General features: G+C 44.3%; 1 protein-coding gene across 1 annotated transcript; it reads left to right on the forward strand.

The window, feature by feature from the left end:
* The first annotated feature begins 768 nt into the window (after positions 1-768).
* malb (mal, T cell differentiation protein b) lies at positions 769-18,675 on the forward strand. The gene is made up of 4 exons (XM_041187300.1): positions 769-1,093; positions 9,686-9,853; positions 11,523-11,645; positions 17,464-18,675. The coding sequence occupies exons 1-4, from the start codon at positions 1,004-1,006 to the stop codon at positions 17,539-17,541; spliced, it is 459 nt and encodes a 152-aa protein (XP_041043234.1). The 5' UTR covers positions 769-1,003; the 3' UTR covers positions 17,542-18,675.
* Positions 18,676-21,578: the final 2,903 nt, after the last annotated feature.

Below are 21,578 nucleotides of genomic sequence, written 5' to 3' on the forward strand. Positions count from 1 at the left end.
TGAAGTTGTTTTACCCCTTAAAGGTGCATTATGAATGAAAGTTATTGTCCTGGCTAAATGTTAAAGTCCTGGCAATTGGGTGCTCCATCTGGTTAATAACTTGTATATACCCGAATCAAGATAGTGAAAAATCGACAGTAACTGTTTTCTCTGTGTCCATGTCTGTTGTTTCACTGGCTAGGGGGAAGGGAACTGGTCTCAGTTCAAGTGCTCCTCCAGCCTTCATGCATGTTATTTTGTTACACGGATGTGGGACCGTGCTGGAAATTGTCCATCAGAGAACCCTGGGAGAGTTCATTCACTCACACAAAGACGGCGCTTTGAGTTTCTAAAACCTCCACACCATGTCTAGAGTGTGCTGCAAGCTGGCCTGGGGAACAATTCAGCCATAAAACTTACCAAAAATGGGCATTGAAGGGAGGGGTGGGGGGGTTGCGTGCCATAGAAGGGGTGATTTAACTCCTTGCAACACATTTTGTAGCGATTTGGGGAGTCGCTGAGGGATACAGTGAGGAATTACTAAGAGCAGTAACAGCCGCTTGCTTAACGTGCATCACTGTGCGCTTTCGTAGCAATGAAACGGGATCCTCAAAGCTTTGAATCAGGATTGTCTTCGAGCAGTAATAGTGTGTGTCACTCGAAAGATGCCGTGTAAAAATGAAACAGTGTTTCGGTATGATCAAACTTAAATTTCGTAGTAAAATAACAGTGTGACCACATCTTAAATTGGGCTACAATGAGGAACAGGTGAGGGGAGTGCTCGCCTCTGAAACATTTTGCACAATCTCTCCCCTCCCCTCACTTGAGAGGCGGTGTTGGTGCAATGATGAAAAGTTTGGGGAGGAATGATTACATGCGTGACACACCTTTCAAGCTGGCACTGATATATCAACGCTGGTGATACACGCCAGACGGCAACAACTTCAGAGGGTCGATCAACTGTGACTGCTTGCACTGACCAGGCAATCTTGGACAAAACTCGGTGTAGCACACAAGTAACACCATGTCAGCTCCAGCTTCTTCAACCAGTCCCATACCATCTGGGGTGAAAGTGTGCATGACATTTCCAGAGATCTTGATGTTTGGTGAATTTGTAAGTAATTTTGTACCAAGTTATAACGTCGCCGTTTAACAATGTGTTTTTACATTTGTATCGTGCATTGCAGATGTTCCAGTAGGATTGCGGAGAGCATGTTTTGGGTAACTGGAATACAGGTCAAGAGAGGGTAGAGCGAGAGGTATTGAGATTGAAGAGAAGAAATAGCGAGACAGAAAGGGATGCAAGAGAAATGGATAATTGGGGGGGGGGGGACCCCTCATAACAGACGCATCCACAAAAGGATGGGTAGCGGTGGGGCAAAAAAGCGGAGGGAAAATGGAGGAAGGGGGGAGAGAGAGAGGGGGGGGGGGGGGGAGAGAGAGAGGGGGGGGCGCAAATGGTAAGGGAGAAAATGGCATGTGTGTGGATGGTGGGAGACAAAGAACGGGAGAAATGGAGAGACAAACGTGCCACAGGGATGACATAGACAGGGAAACGTGGAGATAATGGGAAAATAAAAATGAAGGATGGATTAAAAACCTGAAGAGAGTGGTTTAAAATTGAAAGGCAACTTATCCTGAATTAATTCGAGCTGACTAAAAACGTGAATGGTCGAAGATCAATCAAAGCAAATACTGCGGATGCTGGAGATCTGAAATTAAAAACAAAATAATAATGCTGGAAAGACTCAGCGGGTCTGGCAGCACTTGTGGCGAGAGAAACCAGAGTTAACGTTTCCAGTCCAACATGACTCCTTTGGAAAAGAAATGTTTGCAAGTGATTCTTGCGCTGTCGAGTAATTTAGGATTGTTGACCATAAGCTGCGAAGGAGGGAAAACCGGTTTTTCTGGCGTTAGTGTGTTTGCAGCAACAGGTGACCGACCTCAGCTGCCTCAGGTTTTCAAATTGGGAACAGGCGATTCGGATTTAGATGAGCAGTCGCTGTATTATTCTGCTGGGGGCAACGATTCAGGTGCAGGGTATTTGAAGTGTGTCTTAACTGCTGAAAGTACGCAATAGAATGCAACAAGTAGATAAGCCAGGCTGAAGGTCGTTTGACTTATCGGTCCCTACCTGCCGAAAGCCAGCCCATGTCCCAATAGGAATTTGGCAGAAGTCCGAATTGCAAAGCAGTCCGATTGGTAAAATGCCGAGAGCTTGCCTGTAGACTAACTACTGCGCCGGAGAACCCAAAAGAGAACTAACTTGTCTGAAGGGTTACTATGGCTGCAACATGTTAATGTTTAAATGAAGCTATTTTCTATTACCAGCTCTTCTCGTATCTGCGTGGATTCATCCTTTTGTACGAGACTTTCCGCTATCTTTTTATATACATTTCAGCACCGGTCTCTGATCTCTTAACTACAGTCATATCAATGAGCTGGGGCAAGTTTGGCTGATAAGATTAAAACGGTCGATACCAGGTCCGTCCTACACCTGTCAACTGGATGTAAATGTAAACTGCAGGAGATGTATACGGGCGGCTGACTGCCTATCGCCCAAAGCCCTGAATGCAAAGGATACGGACTCTGCATTCAGATGAACAAGTGGCAATTTAACAGCAACCAAGGCCCACAAGCTGTTTAAAGCTCAATCTGCGTCCCCCCCCCCCCCCCCGTAAAGAATGCAAACAGCTGAATTATTTGAAGCTGGAAGGTCTTAGGTTTTGATCCCTGGTCTGTGCTGATCGAGCTTATTGACCTCGCCCATTTCGATGATGACTTAAGGGCACAGAGGCAGGGGGAAATGAACACTGTTCAAATGTTCTTGTGCCACTCTCCAACCAGTCAGCTCTGGTAGAAACCTGTTACGTGTGAGTGTGTGGCTATTGGGTGAGGGCAGTGTGACGCTTGACTACTCCCTCTTACGACGGTCCCTTGCCTGTTCATTGTTGAGAGATACTTGAAGAATCGGTCACTTGGACATAATCCTGGAGGGTGATTGTGGAACGCTGGACCAATAGGAATTCAGGGCATGAGGAACAAGGGGAACATTGCCTCTCCTGTACTTTTAGAAAAAAACATGTCACAGTACATCTCCCTGAAGGCATTGATGCATTAAATGAGTGAACTAATTATCTTATATAAAATAAAAACAGAAAGTTGGAAAGCCCTGAAGAGTCATATAAACTCAGCGTTAACACTGTTTCTCTCTCTATTGATGCTGCCAGTCCTGCTGAGCCTTTCCAGCACTTTGTTTTTATTTCAGATTTCCAGCACCTGTGGTATTTTGCTTTTATTTTGTTTAGCCTCCAATCAAATGAAGTTGTCAACCGTGGCCCTGTTGTTAGCAGTCCCTCCCCTGAGTCAGAAAGTTGTGGGTCTCACTCCAGTGACGTGCACAAAAAGGGTGATTTAAAAAGTTAACATTCCAGTACAAAGCTGCACTGTTAGAGGTGCCACTTTTCTCAGAATCACAGTGCAGAAGAGGCTCTTCAGCCCATCGAGTCTGCACCGACATGTGAGAAACATCTGACATACCTACTTAATCCCATTTACCAGCACTTGGCCCATAGCCTTGAATGTTATGACGTGCCAAGTGCTGATCCAGGTACTTTTTAAAGGATGTGAGGCAACTCGCCTCCACCACCCTCCCAGGCAGCGCATTCCAGACTGTCACCACCCTCTGGGTAAAAAAGGTTTTCCTCACATTCCCCCCTAAACCCCCTGCCCCTCACCTTGAACTTATGTCCCCTTGTGACTAACCCTTCAACTAAGGGGAACAGCTGCTCCCTATCCACCCTGTCCATGCCCCTCATAATCTTGTACACCTCAATCAGGTCGCCCCCCCCCTCAGTCTTCTCTGCTCCAATGAAAACAACCCAAGTCTATCCAACCTCTCTTCATAACTTAAATGTTTCATCCCAAGCAACATCTTGGTGAATCTCCTCTGTATCCCCTCCAGTGCAATCACATCCTTCCTATAATGTGGCGACCAGAACTGCACACGGTACTCCAGCTGTGTCCTCACCAAGGTTCTATACAACTCCAACATTTTGCAATCTATGCCTCGATTGATAAAAGCTAGTGTCCCATATGCCTTTTTCACCACCCCACTAACATGCCCCTCTGCCTTCAGAGATCTATGGACACACATGCCAAAGTCCCGTTGTTCCTCAGAAATTCCTAGTGCCATGCCTTTCATTGAATACTTCCTTGTCAAATTACTCCTTCCAAAGTGTATCACCTCACACTTTTCAGGGTTAAATTCCATCTGCCACTTATCTGCCCATGTGACCATAAGACATAGGAGCAGAAATTAGGCCATTCGACCCATCGAGTCTGCTCTGCCATTCAATCATGGCTGATATGTTTCTCAACCCCTTTCTCCCGTCTTCTTCCCGTAAACTTTGATTCCCTTACCAATCAAGAACCTATCTATCTCGGTCTGAAGTACACTCAATGACCTGGCCTCAGCAGCCTTCTGTGGCAATGAATTCCATAGATTCACCACTCTCTGGCTAAAGAAGTTTCTTCTCATCTCTGTTCTAAAAGGTCTTCCCTTTACTCTGAGGCTGTGCCCTCAGATCTCAGTCTCTCCTAATAATGGAAACATCTTCCCCACGTCCACTCTATCCAGGCCTTTCAGTATTCTGTAAGTTTCAATCAGGTACCCCCATCCTTCTAAACTCCATCGAGTATAGACCCAGAGTCCTCAAACATTCCTCATATGTTAAGCCTTTCATTCCTGGGATCGTTCTTGTGAACCTCCTCTGGACCCTCTCCAGGGCCAGCACATCCTTCCTGAGATACGGGGCCCAAAATTGCTCACAATATTCTAAATGTGGTTTGACCAGAGCCTCATAAAGCCTCAGCAGCACATCCCTGCTATTATATTCTAGTCCTCTCAAAATAAAAGCCAACATTACATTTGCATTCCTAAGTATTGACTCAATCTGCAAGTTAACCTTAAGAGAATCCTGGACTAGGAATCCCAAGTCCTTTTGCACTCCAGATTTATGAATTCTCTCCCCATTTAGAAAATAGTCTATGCCTCCATTCTTCCTACCAAAGTGCATAACCTCACACTTCCCCACGTTGTATTCCATCTGCCACTTCTTTTCCCATTCTCCTAACCTGTTCAAATCCTTCTGCAGCCTCCCTGCCTCCTCAATACTACCTGTCCCTCCACCTATTTTTGTATCATCTGCAAACTTAGCCAGGATGCCCTCAGTTCCTTCATCTAGATCATTAATATATAAAGTGAAAAGTTGTGTTCCCAACACTGACCCCTGCGGAACTCCACTAGTCACCGGCCGCCATCCTGAGAAGGACCCGCTTATCCCCACTCTCTGCCTCCTGCCAGACAGCCAATCTGACCATTCCGTCTATATCTTCCTGTAGCCCAAGACACTCAACCTCACTGTTAACCACCCGGCCAATCTTTGTGTCATCTGCAAACTTACTAATCCTACCATCCCCCCATAGTCATCTATGTCGTTTATATAAATGTATTCCACTAATGCCTCTGCTGATTTGCTTCCCTTGTACCTGCTAAAAGCCTCTCTTTTCCTTCTCATTGTAATCTGAATATCTCTGGTTTCATTAAACCAAGGTCCAGATGCTCCCTCGGGTTTATGTAAAATATCCTCTGCCCAGTTTGAAGAGGAGCAGCAGAGTTATCCCTGGTTGTCCTGGCCAATATTTATTCCTCAATCAACATTACTAAAGATTGATTTATCTGGTCATTATCACATTGGGGTCTCCCATTTAAGACAGAGATAAGAAATTTTTTCTCTGAAGGTTGTGAATGTTTGGAATTCTTTTCCCCAGAGAGCAGTGGAGGTAGGTTCAATGAATATTCATAAAGCAGAGGTAGATAGATTCTTGACTAATAAGGGAGTGAAAAGATTCTTGACTAATAAGGGAGTGAAAAGTTATCAGGAGTGGGTGAACTTTGAGGCCACAGTCATAATCTTGTTGAACAGCAGAGAAGGCTCAAGGGGCCGAATGGCTTACTCCGGCCCCTAATTCATATGTTCGTGCATTGCTGTTTGTGGGAGCTTGCTATATGCAAATTGGTTGCTGCATATCCACTGTTTCCTGCCAATGCATTATAGCCATGCAAGATAGCCACCAATACTCATCTGCACATGCATAGAAAAAACAATGACACTGTGCCTCAATGTATGGCTTTGATTTACTGCATATTCTGAGTATCTGCATATTCTGTACTGGAGTGGTTAAAACTGTATTTTGCCACATATGCTTAGAAACCAATCCAGCTGTCAAAACACCTCGTGTTTTAAGCCTTATCTCCCTTTCAAATACTGAAGAAAAAACTCTCAATGCAACTGCATATGTAGCACAATGAGAGCAGTGTAGTGCACACAAACGTCAGATCACTGCTTCACAATCTAATTGCGCCAGAACTTCATCAGTTTCTGGAATAATCCATTTTTCCGATTGTCACCGGCTTCAGACAACTATCTTGTCAAATGGTTTGTAGCCTTGACTACAAATCAACCTCAGCCTTAAATTCCACCATTGCTTTAATTCGACCTCAGCTCTCAATTCAACTACAGGTTCAATGTCACAGCTTTAACCTTAAATTCAACCTTAGCTTCTAACTTAAAATCATGTCAACTTCCTTCAAGCAGTTCTTCACCTTCAACTTCCGCCTCAACTAAAATTCAGTTTCATCCCAGCCTCAACCTTACTTCAATTCCAATCTGAAATGGAACCCCAACCCCTACCTTAAATTCAGCCTTCTGCAGGTGAATAACCTTGTGAATAATTGAATAATTGCCATACATTGAGGAGCGGTATCACTGTTTTTTCTATGCATGTGCAGATGAGTATTGGTGGCTATCTTGCGTAGATATAACACATTGGCAGGAGACATAGTGGATTATGCAGCAACCAATTTGCACACAGCAAGCTCCCACAAACAGCAATGCACAAATATATGAATTAGGAGCAGGAGTAGGCCATTCTGCCCCTTGAGCCTTCTCTGCTGCTCAATAAGATTATGACTGTGGCCTCAAAGTTCGCCGACTCCCGAAAAATTTGGTAAGTGAAAAGTTAATCTTCTTATCACGTTTAACAATGAAAAAATGAAGCATTTTGGAGCTTGTGAGGGGAAAATAACCCTGCATTCTGTTTTTGCTTGCTTTTTATTTATCAGCCATAAGGGAGTTGTATGAACTTTTGAGCCAATATTAGACAACTTAAGTTTGAATGGCTGCAAGTACAATAAGTCCCTTCATCAAAAAATGGTGAAATCAGGAGTGTGGTGTACACAGACATTACCAGCAAATGGAACCTGTCGTTTGCAATGACTTCACATCAGCACAGTTGTGCATGCACTGCGTTGGCAGCAAAAACAACAGCGATACACTTCAATAAGTACTAGGACTTTTACACTTGCCACTTTGCCATGTGAGCTGGTCTATAAACCAATTTACATACCAATAAGGTGCAAATATACAAACAAGAAACATTACAGAGGAATATATAGAAGCTAAAGTAGGGAACAACATTTGCCCAATCAGCACATGTTGCTTTTTATGTTTCATGTAAGCAAATAATTCTAATCACAACTGGCATGGGCTCAATGGGCAAATGGTCTTCTTCTGTGCTGTTTATGACTCAATAATTTTAATCATATTTACACACACTATTCCTTTTCCTTTGTCTGTCTAGTCAATCCTTGAATGTTGACATGGGGCTGAATTTTGCCGTCAGCGAGAAGGGGGCAGGGCCCGCTCGCCAACCCACAAAATGACGCAAGATGACGTCGGGCAGAACCCCCAACATCATCCCGCCCCATTTAAATCTTCAGGGAGACGGGGGCACAGTGAAATCAGCTGTCCGCCTGCCGACCTGTCAATGGCCAATTGAGGCCATTGACAGGATAATTAAAACAATTAAAGGACAGGCCAGGAGCCCCGGCGGTCTTCCGAAAAAACATGAAACCCCATCCACCGGCGGGATGAGGTTTCATGTAGGGTTTTAAAAACTTTAATAAAGTTTTAGTGAAATTTATTAACATGTCCCATCTCGTGTGATATTGTCACATGAGGGGGGCATGTTAAGGATTTTTTTATTTTTCTATTTTTATTGTTTGTGCAACTTTCAGTGATCTCCCTGAGGCAGCACTTAGCTTCAGGGAGATTGTGCTCTTCCGTGCGCATGCGTGAAAGAGCGCATTCTCGCATTTGGGGAATCCTCCCCCGCTCACACAGGATGTCACGCTGGGTGGGCCTTAATTGGCCCGCCCACTTAAAATGGTGGCGGGGCCCGCTTCTCCAGCAGGGATTGGGTCAGGCCTACCCACCCGGTAGGCAGAAAATTCTGCCCATGGTTTCTGCCTCAAGTGCTGGAAATAAATTCCACAGTCTTGTAACTCTAGTAAATCAGCTCTTCCTGTTAAACTGCTCAAGGTTATTCACTTGCAGAAGGCTGAACTTAAGGTAGGGGTTGGGGCTCCACTTCAGATTGGAATTGAAGTAAGGTTGAAGCTGGATTGAAACTGAATTTTGGTTGAGGCGGAAGTTGACTGTGAAGAGCTATTTGAAGGAAGTTGATGTGGTTTTAAGTTAGAAGCTGAGGTTGAATACAAGATTAAAGCTGTGACATTGAACCTGTAGTTGAATTGAGAGATGAGGTTGAATGAAAGCTATGGTGGAATTTGAGGTTGATTTGTAGTAGAGGCTGAAGGTGTAGTAATATTTGTGGTTAAGATTGAGGCAGGGTTAATTCATATTAACCTGTGAGCTAACCTCAATTTTAAAGTTTTTTTCTCTTCAATTTTCTCCTCTCCCCTACTCATTGACCCCTTGCTGGAGCACGGTTTCATAGATGGCAGTTGCCTTCCCACTTCTTCACTCAATTATTCCAATGACCCCCTAACAATGAATATTGACAGGCCATTCAGCTTGGAGACATCCTGGCCAAGCGTAATCCTACCCTTGTGCTTCGTCCCCACATATGCTGAACAGTTCCAGCAGTGATCAGTAGACAGTGATCATGAGTGAGGAAATTGACAAATGCTCCTTTTGCGACCATGATACAATGATAATGAAGTTGTTGACTAATCACAGAAGACTTAATGGTGTAAAGCCTTGAAAACCATGGGTCCAAAGTCATCTCCTCCTAAGCATGCTATACTTACCACATCATGTCTCAAATTATACACGTATAGCATTCCATTTCTAAAAGAATTCTACCTAACTTACTTCTAAAGTGAATCAAGACTATTTACTTCCACTGTGTCCCCGAGGAGTCTATTCCAGAGCTTTATCACTTGCTCGCTAAAATTTCCTTTTCTCTCTTTAGTTTTGAACTCACTCCTTTCAATGTAGGACAGGCCCTTTGGTTTTACTGGTCTGAACATGGTGAATGTTGAACCACTGCAACCCTTGTAGTGATGGATAGTTCTCCATGATGGTGTTAATTTGACTTCTGAAGGTGGCTTCTGAGGCAATGTCAAGTTATGAGTACATCAGATAGTCTAGAAATGGAAAATTATGTGGGCCAAACTGGGTAGGCACTTTATATCAAACTGATGTTTTTGTGAAAAAGAAGACGCGTTCAAGCTTTTTGTCTTGCACTAATCAGGACATTCACAAGAATACCAAACGTAAAGGTGTTTCTGTGCTACCAAATGACTATGCGATGTTTTTGTTTGAATTTCTCTCCCTAGGTTTTTGGTGGCCTCGTTTGGATCCTTGTGGCTTCGGCTCGAGTTTCATTTGCAGCTGATCAAGGCTGGGTGATGTTTGTTTCGGTCTTCTGCTTTGTTATAACCACATTGCTGCTCATACTGTACATGGCTGGAGTTCAGAACAGTTCATCGGCGTGGACTGCAGTGGTATGTCTATGGCCTTCAGTGAGCCCTGTATTACACAGCAGGACCGCTCGCCTTGTAAATCTGCTGCGGTACTCTAACTTCAGCAACAAAGTTAACAAACTGAAATGCTTTATTTTGCCTGATATTTCAGTCCAGGAGGAAGACTGCTGAAAAATCACTCGTATCATAGATTTTACCCACATGTCCTTAAAACACAGTTAATGATAACAGGAGATGGAAATAAAATGGTGACCAAACTGGTTTCCAACACGAAAAAAGTAGTCAGACTCAACGCTCAATTTTAATAGTGCCTCCCTACCTTGTGCCTGCTGGGTGGGTAAGTTGAAATTACCCTTCAACTAATCATTGCCAACATTTGTGATTTTTTTTAATGCTGCCATGCTGGGGCACAGTTCCATGGATTTTGGCAGCACAGGCAGTGGCAGGAACAGATAATAAGTGGATCTGTATGGGTTTTACAGTGCAGATCCATATAAGTAGTGTATAATTTGCAAGGATTGTATTTTTGATACCATTTCGACGAAGTGATGTCAACACTTCTGTCCCAGTGAACAGCACCGAGCATGTGAAAATATAAAAGTTATTTGCATTACAAGACATTACTAAGAAGCAGTTTATTGGGTTGGCCTATATTATTATTTTTTGCTAAAATAAATCTGGAGAAATTATTTCCATTAATGATTTGATAACTAGAAAGGTTTAACATTATTATATATGTGCAGAGGGTTGTTAGGACATGGAATTGTTTTTTATTGGTTCAAGGGATGCGAACATTGGCTAGGCCAGCATTTATTGTTCATCCCTGACTGCACTTGAGGAGATGGTGGCGAGGTGCTTTCTTAAATTATGACAGTCCGTGGTGGGGGGAGCTCCAGGATTTTAATCCAGAGTCAGTGAAGGAGGATGTGACCAGAAACAATAATGGGAGCAGATTCTGTAGTACCTTTTTAAAGGGAAATGGATAAATATTAGAAAAAGATAAAGTTAAGAGGAAAGGGTAGGGAAATGGGACTGATTGGCCCTTTCATTGAACCATTAGAGAGATAGCACAGGTTGTGCTTTTGTGCTGTTAAATTCTATTAATCCAATTTAACCCTGGATAACTGCCCAGATTTTGCATAGTTATTTTTATGTTCCTATATGCAAGCTTTTTAAGGTGAAAGTAGGAGGGAAAGCAAGTTATTGAATTAAAATCAATACCAGAAATTTAAGAATGACGTCTTAAACAGTTAGAAAAGTTGCCTGGGGCCAATTGTAGGTGAACAATGTTGAAGTAGGAACTCTGCCCTCTATTCTATTCTGTAAATGGGCTCTGATATTATTTTAGTCCCTTTAGTTTTCTCCCACCTCTCCAATTCTTACTGGGTTATGGTTATGTGGACTCCTGCTGCCCTCTGGGCACTTCAGCTCAGTTGCCCTTATTCGTGTGTGGAACGATTCAGTGAGGGTCAGTGGATTTTTTGACCTAAAGCATGCATTTCCTGGGGTGGTGACTGTTTTAGAACCATGGGTAATATTCACATGATTGACTCGAGTTAATCATTGCAATGTTCCTACTGGAACCTCTTTGGCTTTTCTCAGGGCAGCGCATTTCCCAGCTGAACCTTTTCAGGGAGCTGATTGATCGTGTGAACTAGTTTCTCATTCTTTGCTTCGTCTTCTCTTTCAGGATGTCTTCTACCACTTCATTGCAGCTGTGTTTTATTTAAGTATTGCCGTTCTGGAGGCTAGTGACACAAGGTTTTTATTATTTGGGATTGAAAGAATTCACAGAATCAACATTGCTGCTACAGTAAGTCATTTGTTGAAATACTCTCTCTGAATTGAACAAAATCTGTGCTGTATACTTGATCAGTACAGTATTTAATGAATGGACAAAGTAACTATTTTGAGTACAGTAGCATCAAGCAGTGGATTATTAATGAACAATGAGGTTTAATGAAGAATGTAGGACAGCACCGGGTATACCTGAAAATGGGGTGGCAACTTGATGAAGTTATAACACAAGAATGCAAGCACGCTAAACAGCAGAGGTATACAGTAGACAGAGCTAAGCAACCTCACAGATCTAAGCTCTGCAGTCCTGCCACATCCAGACATGAATGATGGTGGACAATTAAATAACTGATGAGAAGTGGTTGGGGGCGGAGGGGTGGCGGGGGGGGGGGTGGGGAGGGGGGGGGGGGGGGCGGTTGGGTGGTGGGTGGGGGCGGTGCTCCATGAACATCCCCCATCTTGGGGGAGCTCAGTAGTGCAAAAGACCAGATGAAGCATTTGCAAATGTCCTCAGATAGAAGTGCAGAGTGAATGATCCATCATGGCCTCCTCCTGATGTTCCCAACATCACAGATGTTAGTCTTCAGCCAATTCAGTTCATTCCATGGGATGTCAAGAATTGGCTGAGTGCACAGGGTACAGCAAAGGCTATGGGCCATGATGAAGCATTGGAGACTTGTGCCCCAGAAGTAGCTACACATCTAGCTGTACTGGAACAATGTGGCTACAACTCTGACATCGACCTAACAATGCGAGAAATTGAAATGATGGTTAAGTGAACTAATTATTTTTGGTTGTGAAAAAATAATATGCTCTGTACAATATGTTAATTTTTTCTGACATCTCGCTGGGGGTACAGTTCCAAAGGTGGTGTTCTTCATGTGTGACCCCGGGTCTTCACATTCCCAACCAGAGTCTGCAGATTATGATTGGGCCCAAGAAACTGGCTGATTTGATTTTTTCCCTGTTTCCCTATACCAGCGGTGTGGCGACCGATGTAGCAGCTCAATGGCTGCCACAGCTAAATCAGCAAACTCTCTGCACAGATCAGTGAACAAACCTGTCACTCTCTGGTTTGTGTGCCTCAGTGCTATGATGAGTGTTAACTTCATCTGAGGACTGAAATGTTTTCAGTACCTTTTGTTGGATTGCCAATATTGTTTTTGTCAATGCAGGGTCACTCTGAAGACTTGCTCATCTGGGTTGTTCTCAGGCAAACATTCCAGCAATTGCCTGGCAGTATATGATACTGTGGGCAGAATCCTATTGTCTTTTGAAAATATTCTTCCATTGGGGTCAAATGGCTTATGAGTTCTGCCTGCCTGCTCAATCTTAAGAGACTGCCTCTGGGAGGCCTGTCCAATTCATACCTTACAGATAATGCCCCAGACACCACTGTCACCATCCCTGGATATGCCCTGTCACACCAGCAGGACAGACCCAGCAGAGGTGGCAGCACACTGGTATACATTTGGGAGGGAGTTGCCCTGGGGGTCTTCAACATCAACTCCAGACCCCATGAAGTTTCATGGCATCAGGTCAAACGTGGGCAAGGAAACCTCCAACTGATTACCACTCCCCACCCCCCTCAGCTGATGAGTCAGTGCTCCTCCATGGTGAACACCACTTGGAGGAAGCACTGAGGGTGGCAAGGGCACAGAATGTACTCAGGGTGGGGGACTTCAATGTCCATCACCAAGAGTGGCTCAGTAGCACCACTACTGACTGACCTGGCTGAGTCCTAAAGGACATAGCTGCTAGACTGGGTCTGTGGCAGGTTGTGAAGGAACACACTTGACCTCATACAACAAACTTGAACTCATCCTCACCAACCTGCCAATACCCTCCATCGTGTTGTTTGGCACTACCACTGTGCTAAATGGGATAGATTTTGAACAGATCTAGCAACCCAAGACTGTGCATCTATGAGGTGTTGTGGCCCATCAGCGGAATTGTCCTTAACTACAATCTGTAACCTCACTGCCTGGCATATGCCCCACTCTACCATTACCGCCAAGCCAGGGAATCAACTCTGGTTCAGTGAAGAGTGCAGGAGGGCATGCCAAGAGCAGCACCAGGCACACCTAAAAATGAGATGTCAAGCTGGTGAAGCTACAGCACAGGCCTACAGACATGTCAAACAACATAAGCAGCAAGTGATAGAGCCAAGCGATTCCACAACCAACAGATCCGTTCTAAGCTCTGCAGTTCTGCCACATCCAGTTGTGCATGGCGGTGGACAATTAAACAACTCACTGGAGGAGGAGGCTCCACAACTATCCCCATCCTCAATGGTGGAGGAGCCCAGCACATCAGTGCAAATGATAAGGCTGAAGCATTTGCAACAATCTTCAGCCAGACATGCCGAGTGGATGATTCAACTTGGCCTCCTCAGGAGGTCCCCAGCCAGTCTTCAGCCAATCCGATTCACTCCACGTGATATCAAGAAACGGCTGAAGGCACTGGATACTGCAAAGGCTTTGGCCCTGACAATATTTCAGCAATAGTACTGAAGACTTGTGCTCCAGAGCTTGCATTGCCCCTAGCCAAGCTGTTCCAGTACAGCTACAACACTGGCATGTAGCCGGCAATGTGGAAAATTTCCCAGGTATGTCTTGTACACAAAAAGCAGGGCAAATCCAACCTGGCTCCATCAGTCGACTTTCAATCGTCAGTAAATTGATGGAAGGGGCCATCAACTGTGTTATCACTTATTAGCAATAACCTGCTCACTGAGGCTCAGTTTGGGTTCTGCCAGGGTCACTCAGCTCCTGATCTCATCCCAGCCTTGGTGACAGTGACTGCCCTTGACATCAAGGCAGTATTTGACCGAGTGTGGCATCAAGGAGCCCTAGAAAAACTGGACTCAATCAGAATCTGGAGAAAACTCTCTGCTGGTTGGAGTCATACCAAGCACAAAGGAAGCTCATTGTGGTTGTTGGAGGTCAGTCATCTCAGCTCCAGGACATCACTGCAGGAGCTCCTCAGGGTAGTACCCTAGGCCCAACCTTCTTCAGCTGCTTCATCAATGACTCTCCTTCCATCATAAGGTCGAAAGTGGCGATGTTTGCTCATGTGTTCAGCACCTTTCGTGACTCCTCAGATACTGAAGCAGTCCATGTCCAAATGCAGCGAGACCTGGACAATATCCAGGCTTGGGCTGATGTTAAATGAGTCTTATTCGGAATGACAGGTGGTGACTAGTGGGGTACTGCAGGGATCAGTGCTTGGGCTCCAGCTATTCATGATATATATCAATGATTTGGGTGAGGGAGCTAAACATAATATTTCTGTGTTTGCTGACGACACAAGACTAGGTAGCAATGTGAGTGGTGAGGAGGCAGCTTCAAGACAATTTAGATAAGTTAGTAGGAAAAGCTGAATGGCAGAGTATTATTTAAATGGTGATAGTTTGGGAAATGTTGATGTACAGAGGGACCTGGGTGTCCTTGTACAACAATCACTGAGAGCAAGCATGCAGGTTTTTCTTATTCATTCTTGGGATGTGGGCATCACTGGCTAGGCCAGTGCTTATTGCCCATCCCTAATTGCCCTTGGTGAGGGAGTGTTTTGTCACATGTAGGCCAGACCAGGTGAGGACAACAGATTTGTCCCTGACAGATCAGGCCGATGTCAGCATTGATCCTATTCTCAGCTAGCTGATCAAACTTAGGGTGGCAGCTGAGGTCCCGCAATTGCACCCCAAAAAGGGGGGAAAAAAGCTCATCCAGAGTTCCAGCGCCTAACCCTATCCAGTGAGTCCCTGCTCCATGAATAACAATCTGAGGGAGGAGGGAATTGGCCTCAATTCTGATGCCCTCAACACCATCGCCACTGCCATATTCATACCTCGGCCATTAATATGGCACAGAACAGACAAGGAAAGGAAATATCTTCACCTTCAATTATATAGAAATTTGTATTCACTTCTGCAGTTGTCAGGGTGTCCCTGAAGGACATTAGTGAACAAGATGGGTTTTTTTTTAATGACAATCAACAATGGTTTCATGGTCATCATTAGATTTTTAATTCCATGTATTTATTGAACTCAAATTCTACCATCTTCCATGGTGGGATTTGAACCCAGGTGCCCAAAGTATTACCCTGGGTTTCTGGATTATCAGTCCAGTGACAATGCCACTATGCCACTGCCAGCAGTTAAGAAGGCAAATAGTACGTTGGCCTTCATTGTGAGAGGACTTGAGTAAGGATGTCTTACTGCAGATGCACCCTGGTTAGACCACATTTGGAGCGTTGTGTGCAGTTTTGGTATCCATTCTCAGGTAAGGAAATACTTGCCATAGAGGGAGTGTAGCAAATATTCACCAGACCAATTCCTGGGATGGCAGGATTGTCATGTGAGGAGAGGTTGGGCCAACTAGGCCTGTATTCACTGGAGTTTAGAAGAATGAGGGGAGATCTCATTGAAATGTATAAAATTCTGACAGGGATGGACAGACTGGATGCAGGGATGATGATTCCTCTGGCCTAGAACCAAGGGTCACAGTCTCAGGATATGGGGTATGTCATTTAGGACTGAGATAAGGAGAAACGTCTTCACTCAGAGGGTGGTGAACCTATGGAATTCTCTAACACAGAAGGCTGTGGAGGCTAAGTGACTGAATATATTTAAGAAGGAAATAGAATAGATTTCTAGACTCTAAAGGCATCAAGGGGTATAGGGAGAGCGTGGAGTACGGCGTTGAGATGGAGGATCAGCTACGATCATATTGAATTGTGGAGCAGGCTCCTGCTTCTCTTTTCTATGTTTCTGCATGGAGGTGTGCATCAAATTTTAAAATGGTGATGGCTAAAGCTGGTTAGGCTCCTTAGAGTGGAGAAGGAACCCCTCTGGTGGATTTTTATTCTGCCCACAGCCTAGGCCTCAGCGCATGGCAGGAGGCTGCACCAAATTCAGGAAAATCCCGAGAAGCCTTCCCCTCCCCCTCAGTATCCTATTTGGTAATTATTGGCTAGCAGCTGCTGCTGAGCAGGTGTCGAAGGGTCATGAGGACTCGAAACGGCAACTCTTTTCTCCTCCGCCGATGCTGCCAGACCTGCTGAGTTTTTCCAGGTAATTCTGTTTTTGTTTTGGATTTCCAGCATCCGCAGTTTTTTTGTTTTTATAGCTGTTTCCATTGTTCATCTGCCTTCAGCAGGAACAATCGGAGGTGAGAGCGCACCGTTTCACTTACTCGATGCCCCAATCCCGAGCTCTGCTCCCATTCCCATCTTTAAATGCACCTCTGTAGAACCAGGAAGATTCCACAGTACGTGTCCAAATCTGAAAAGTTTCTCTTCCCCAGCATGAATTTTGTTCACCCTGACAACTGCAGAAGTGAATACAAATTTCTATATAATTGAAGGTGAAGATATTTCCTTTCCTTGTCTGTTCTGTGCCATATTAATGGCCGAGGTATGAATATGGCAGTGGCGATGGTGTTGAGGGCATCAGAATTGAGGCCAATTCCCTCCTCCCTCATATTGTTATTCATGGAGCGGGGACTCACTGGATAGGGTTAGGCGCTGGAACTCTGGATGAGCTTTTTTCCCCCCTTTTTGGGGTGCAATTGCGGGACCTTAGCTGCCACCCTAAGTTTGATCAGCTAGCTGAGAATAGGATCAATGCTGACATCGGCCTGATCTGTCAGGCTTCATTGCCCACTGGGTAAACCGCTGTACCACGTTTACATTCTTGAGTAGCAAGAATGTTTCTGGGTGAACAATGGAATGTAGATCAAAGCTCACTTCTTCTAAAATGCTACAGATCTGTTCTGGTTAAAGTCCTAAGGTACTAGTTTTGTTTTAAATATTCTTGTCTCTCGTTGTTTCAGGTGTTTGCATTTTTGGCCACTTTGCTTTACACAATACATGGGATATTTTCAATACTGCGATGGAAGTCCTCCTCATGAACCTCAAGACAAGCAGCAAATGGCAACATTTTACCAGAAGCTATTGCCCCCTTCCCAAACTAGCTCACTACTCTTTCCTTAATATTGTTTGATATCATTCTCATTGCAACCGCAATTACAGCATTTTATATAGAACCAGGAAGGTAAACGGTGGAACTAATAGGGTACAAAAATATATTTAACGTTTTTCATATTGGGAGTACTAAAAGCTGCAAAGGAAAATGGAAATCTGGAACACCCTCCACTAAAAAAAACTAAACTAATTTCAAGCTGTGATTGTCAGATTTTTGTTCGGTAAGCGTATCAATAATTATAGAACTGAGTCAGGTGGTTGAATTTAAGATGCAAGTGCAGATCATCCATAATCTAATTGGCAGGTGGAGGAGCTGAATCATCTGCTTTTGTTCCCGCATTCCATATCCCATGGATAGCTTGTATCTGGTTTACACCACATGTCTTACTCAAACAGTTGAAAGATTGAGAATCCTGAAGCAAGTTTCAGGAGGTTTGAAATCCAGTGTAAAGACTTTCTTGTGGACAAGTTTCTCTCCCCCTCTCTCTCAGGTTGAAAATTCCCAATGAATGGTTAACCTTGTAACCCCTGACTATAGGGAGGAAAATTTGGGGTGGATTTTCCTGTGTTTGGGTGGGGCAGCCATGGTGGAGAAAAAGAGAGCAGATGAGATCACAAAGCTCAGAAAGGAGCCGGTCTGATCATTTGCTTATTAATTTTAAAGGATGGAAAATCAATGATGCTGCCTGAATGCTGTGGAATTCTCCCCACCCAAATTCTCTATATTGTTTACCCAGGAGAGTCTTTACACCTGAAAACTCTGCCTTTATACTTTGAACTCTTGCTCTTGGATGTATAATAAATCTATTGTACTAACTGAGTTTTTAAAAGAATAACTTGATAATCTATTTTTCATTTTGTTTAATTGGTTCAAAACAATTCCTCTTTTTGCCACATTGTACCGGATTTGTGCTTTTGCATTTTGGCTGGAGGATTATTTGACTTTGTATCAAATATTCTTACTTTTAAAGCCTAAGCTGATATATGTATCAAGGAATTTTATTTGTGGTTTTTACTGTTTAATAGGAAAATAATAAAATATACAAAAATGTATTGCCAAACACTGTTGTAGCTGTGCTTCCCCACTGTGTTTTTAAATATAAATAATTAATGAAAATTGCAAAACCCTGAAAAATCAGGGCAAAAAAGAAACACGTTTTAGGTATAAAGCAGCTTTCATGGCCTCAGGATGTTTCAAAGTGTATAGAACCAGTGAAGTACTTTTGATGTATATTTACCGTTTGAATACGGTGACAGCAATTTTCACACAGCAAGATCCCACAATCACTAATACGGAATGTTAGAGGGTAAATTTGAAGACCCCTGAAAATGGGCATGGGGGGTTGTGCTGCTCAATTGTAATGGTGGTAGCATGCCAATTTTATGCTGTCTGCTTACTTCACTAACCACACTGTTGAGTGGCAGGAGGCAACAGCAAGGGACCAATATTGTGAACGGCCAGTATCACTCAAAGCTAGCCTGCACCTCAAAAAAAAATTAAGGTGCCTTGTAGTTGGATCAGCAGCAGGAGATCATTCAAGAAGTGAGCCTGTGACCTGGGATATGTTGAAGATTGGCACAACGTGTGAGAGAATGGGATCCAACAGACACTGCAGTGAAGGCATTGCTGGAGGAAAAGTGCCCTATATCCGCTGGGAGCCAGGAGCCACTCCAGATATACTTAAGGTGGTGGAAGTAGATAGCAATGGAGGGCACCTCCTAATCTAGCGTTGAGCAGTGCTGCAAGAGGCTCAATGATGTCATTGCATCTTCAAATGTCATAGTCGATGAATTGCACTACCAGCCTTAGACGCTACCCAATTCACCACAGTTTCATGGCTCTCAATGTTGGAATTCGGGAAGTCAATTAACTTATTAGCCCCTTTCAATTTCAAGTTCTGAAATGATTTAAAGTGATGACCCTTATTGGTGCCATAGGTATTGACATGGCAAATGTCCAAACAGCTGTATCAAAGCATATCAGCATGGCCATTACAATCTGAGTGGAAGCACAATCATTACAATGGGCATGCCCCCACGCATCAGCCTGGGCTCCTGGGTTACTAGTTCAGCAACTCTGCCACCATCTCCCCTTTATGGAGGGCTCCAGCACTAGCTTTACACAAGGCCTTGTGCAGAGCTTGGAGCCCATCCTTTCCAAGATGGGAGTGTTGACCAATGTATGTAATATTGCATGGTTTCATATATAAATTTGGCCTGGAATGTTCATTTTGTGGTGGCTTTTATTTTCCCACTGCGACCAAAGTGATGATGTGATGGTCAATGACAGAAGGAAGGTGAAGTGTGGGACTGTTGTTGAATGGGGAATTGGGGCTGCGATTACTGACATTGTACTCTCAGATGAGTTTATCATGGACAGTCCAGCTAGAAAAAAGCTGTCTTGGTTGCCTCCCATTTTCCTCTTCCTGTTCTTCCTCTACCTCCTCTGTTTCCTGTTCCTTGGGTGCTTAACTGTATAGCAGTTGGCATGGTCTTTCCCCTCAGATGGTTGTGCAGTGTACAGCAGACCACCACAAGTTTTGAAAGTTGTTCTGCTGACTACCTTAAGGCTCCTCTAGAGTGATCCATGCAGTGGGTGCATTGTTTCAGCACACCATAGCTGTGTTCTATCACATTACGTGTGACAGCATGGCTTTCATTGTATGTATGCTGTGCACATGTGCATGGCATGAACACTGGAGTCATCAGTCATGTTGTTAGAAGATGGCCCTTGTTGCATAGCAACTGCTCTTTGGTTTGGTGTGGTGACTCAAATGCACAGTGGACTATGCAGAATGTAAGCACCATGACTGTTGCCAAGATACCAGGCATTGACCTGCATGATTCACTGCCTATTGCCATCCACTGGCTGGAAGTTGAGGGATTGCAACCCCTTTCAGTTCTGCTATAAAGTACAATGGTGTGTGCAGTGAGGTGTGCACAGAAAATGATACCCTGAACTATGGGGAAGCCTGCAATCCTACAAAAGGCACACGCTCATTCTGCCTCTGCCTCTGGCAGGAAAGAGTGAAATGTAAGTTAGCTTTCATTGAGTAGAGAGCCTTAGTGACCTCCCTTACACAACAATGGATGGAAAACCACGAGATGTTGCATAAGTCTCCAGCTCCAGCCCACAAGGAGCCAGATGCACATAAGCTCAATGTTCTGATCACTTTTACAGCTACTGGAAATGTGGGCCTTGGCCTGCAATGAGGCATTTGATGTGAATGTTGTGAGGAATTGCTGTTAGGTTGTCCTCATTGAAGCTTAGTTTCAGGTTGGAGAATTGTTTCCTGGGCACCCTAGGTAGATATGGTCTCTCGCTGAGAGCCCTTCTTGTCCTTCCCCAATCCTCACCCCTCCAGCAGCTTGTCCTGCTCTGTCTGGCCTCCTCTTCATTCTCCAAGTCTCGCTGCATTCCGAGGGGAATGGCCACTCTTCAACGCATGTCAGGAAGGAACTGATTTGTCTAAAAGCCTTAAAGTCAGCAGAAGGTTCTTCAGCATATGCTCCCCCATTCCTTTTCTTTCTAATCATTCATGGGATGTGGGCTTCGCTGGCTGGGCCATCATTTGTTGCCCACCCCTAGTTGCCCTTGAGAAGGTGGTGGTGAGCTGCCTTCTTGAATTGCTGCAGTCCATGTGGTGTAGGTACATCCGCAGTGCTGTTAGGGAGGCAGTTCCAGGATTTTTACCTCTACAACTTTAAACAGCTATAGAGGCATCAACCACTGGTAAAATTGCAGTATCAGCCAGAAGAAACTTGCCATCAACTAACCAGTAAGTACTTAATGATTGCTAATAGCACTGCTTGTGTAGGGTGGTGGGAGTTGGGGGGGGTGGAGGTGGGAGAGGTATTCATAATCATGAAGGGTCTGGGCAGAGTAGGTATGGAGACATTGTTCCCATTGGTGGAAGGATCTGGAACCAGAGACACAGATTTAAGGTGGCTGGCAAAAGAAACA

The sequence above is a fragment of the Carcharodon carcharias genome, chromosome 5 (assembly GCF_017639515.1).
Source record: "Carcharodon carcharias isolate sCarCar2 chromosome 5, sCarCar2.pri, whole genome shotgun sequence".
Lineage (NCBI taxonomy): Eukaryota > Metazoa > Chordata > Chondrichthyes > Lamniformes > Lamnidae > Carcharodon > Carcharodon carcharias.

Bases quoted from the DNA above. Each gene is read 5' to 3' on its own strand.
- malb (XM_041187300.1), top strand. From the start codon at position 1,004: ATGTCAGCTCCAGCTTCTTCAACCAGTCCCATACCATCTGGGGTGAAA. The intron at 1,094-9,685 runs GTAAGTAATTTT...TTCTCTCCCTAG, and splicing joins TCTTGATGTTTGGTGAATTT to GTTTTTGGTGGCCTCGTTTG. The intron at 9,854-11,522 runs GTATGTCTATGG...CTTCTCTTTCAG, and splicing joins CATCGGCGTGGACTGCAGTG to GATGTCTTCTACCACTTCAT.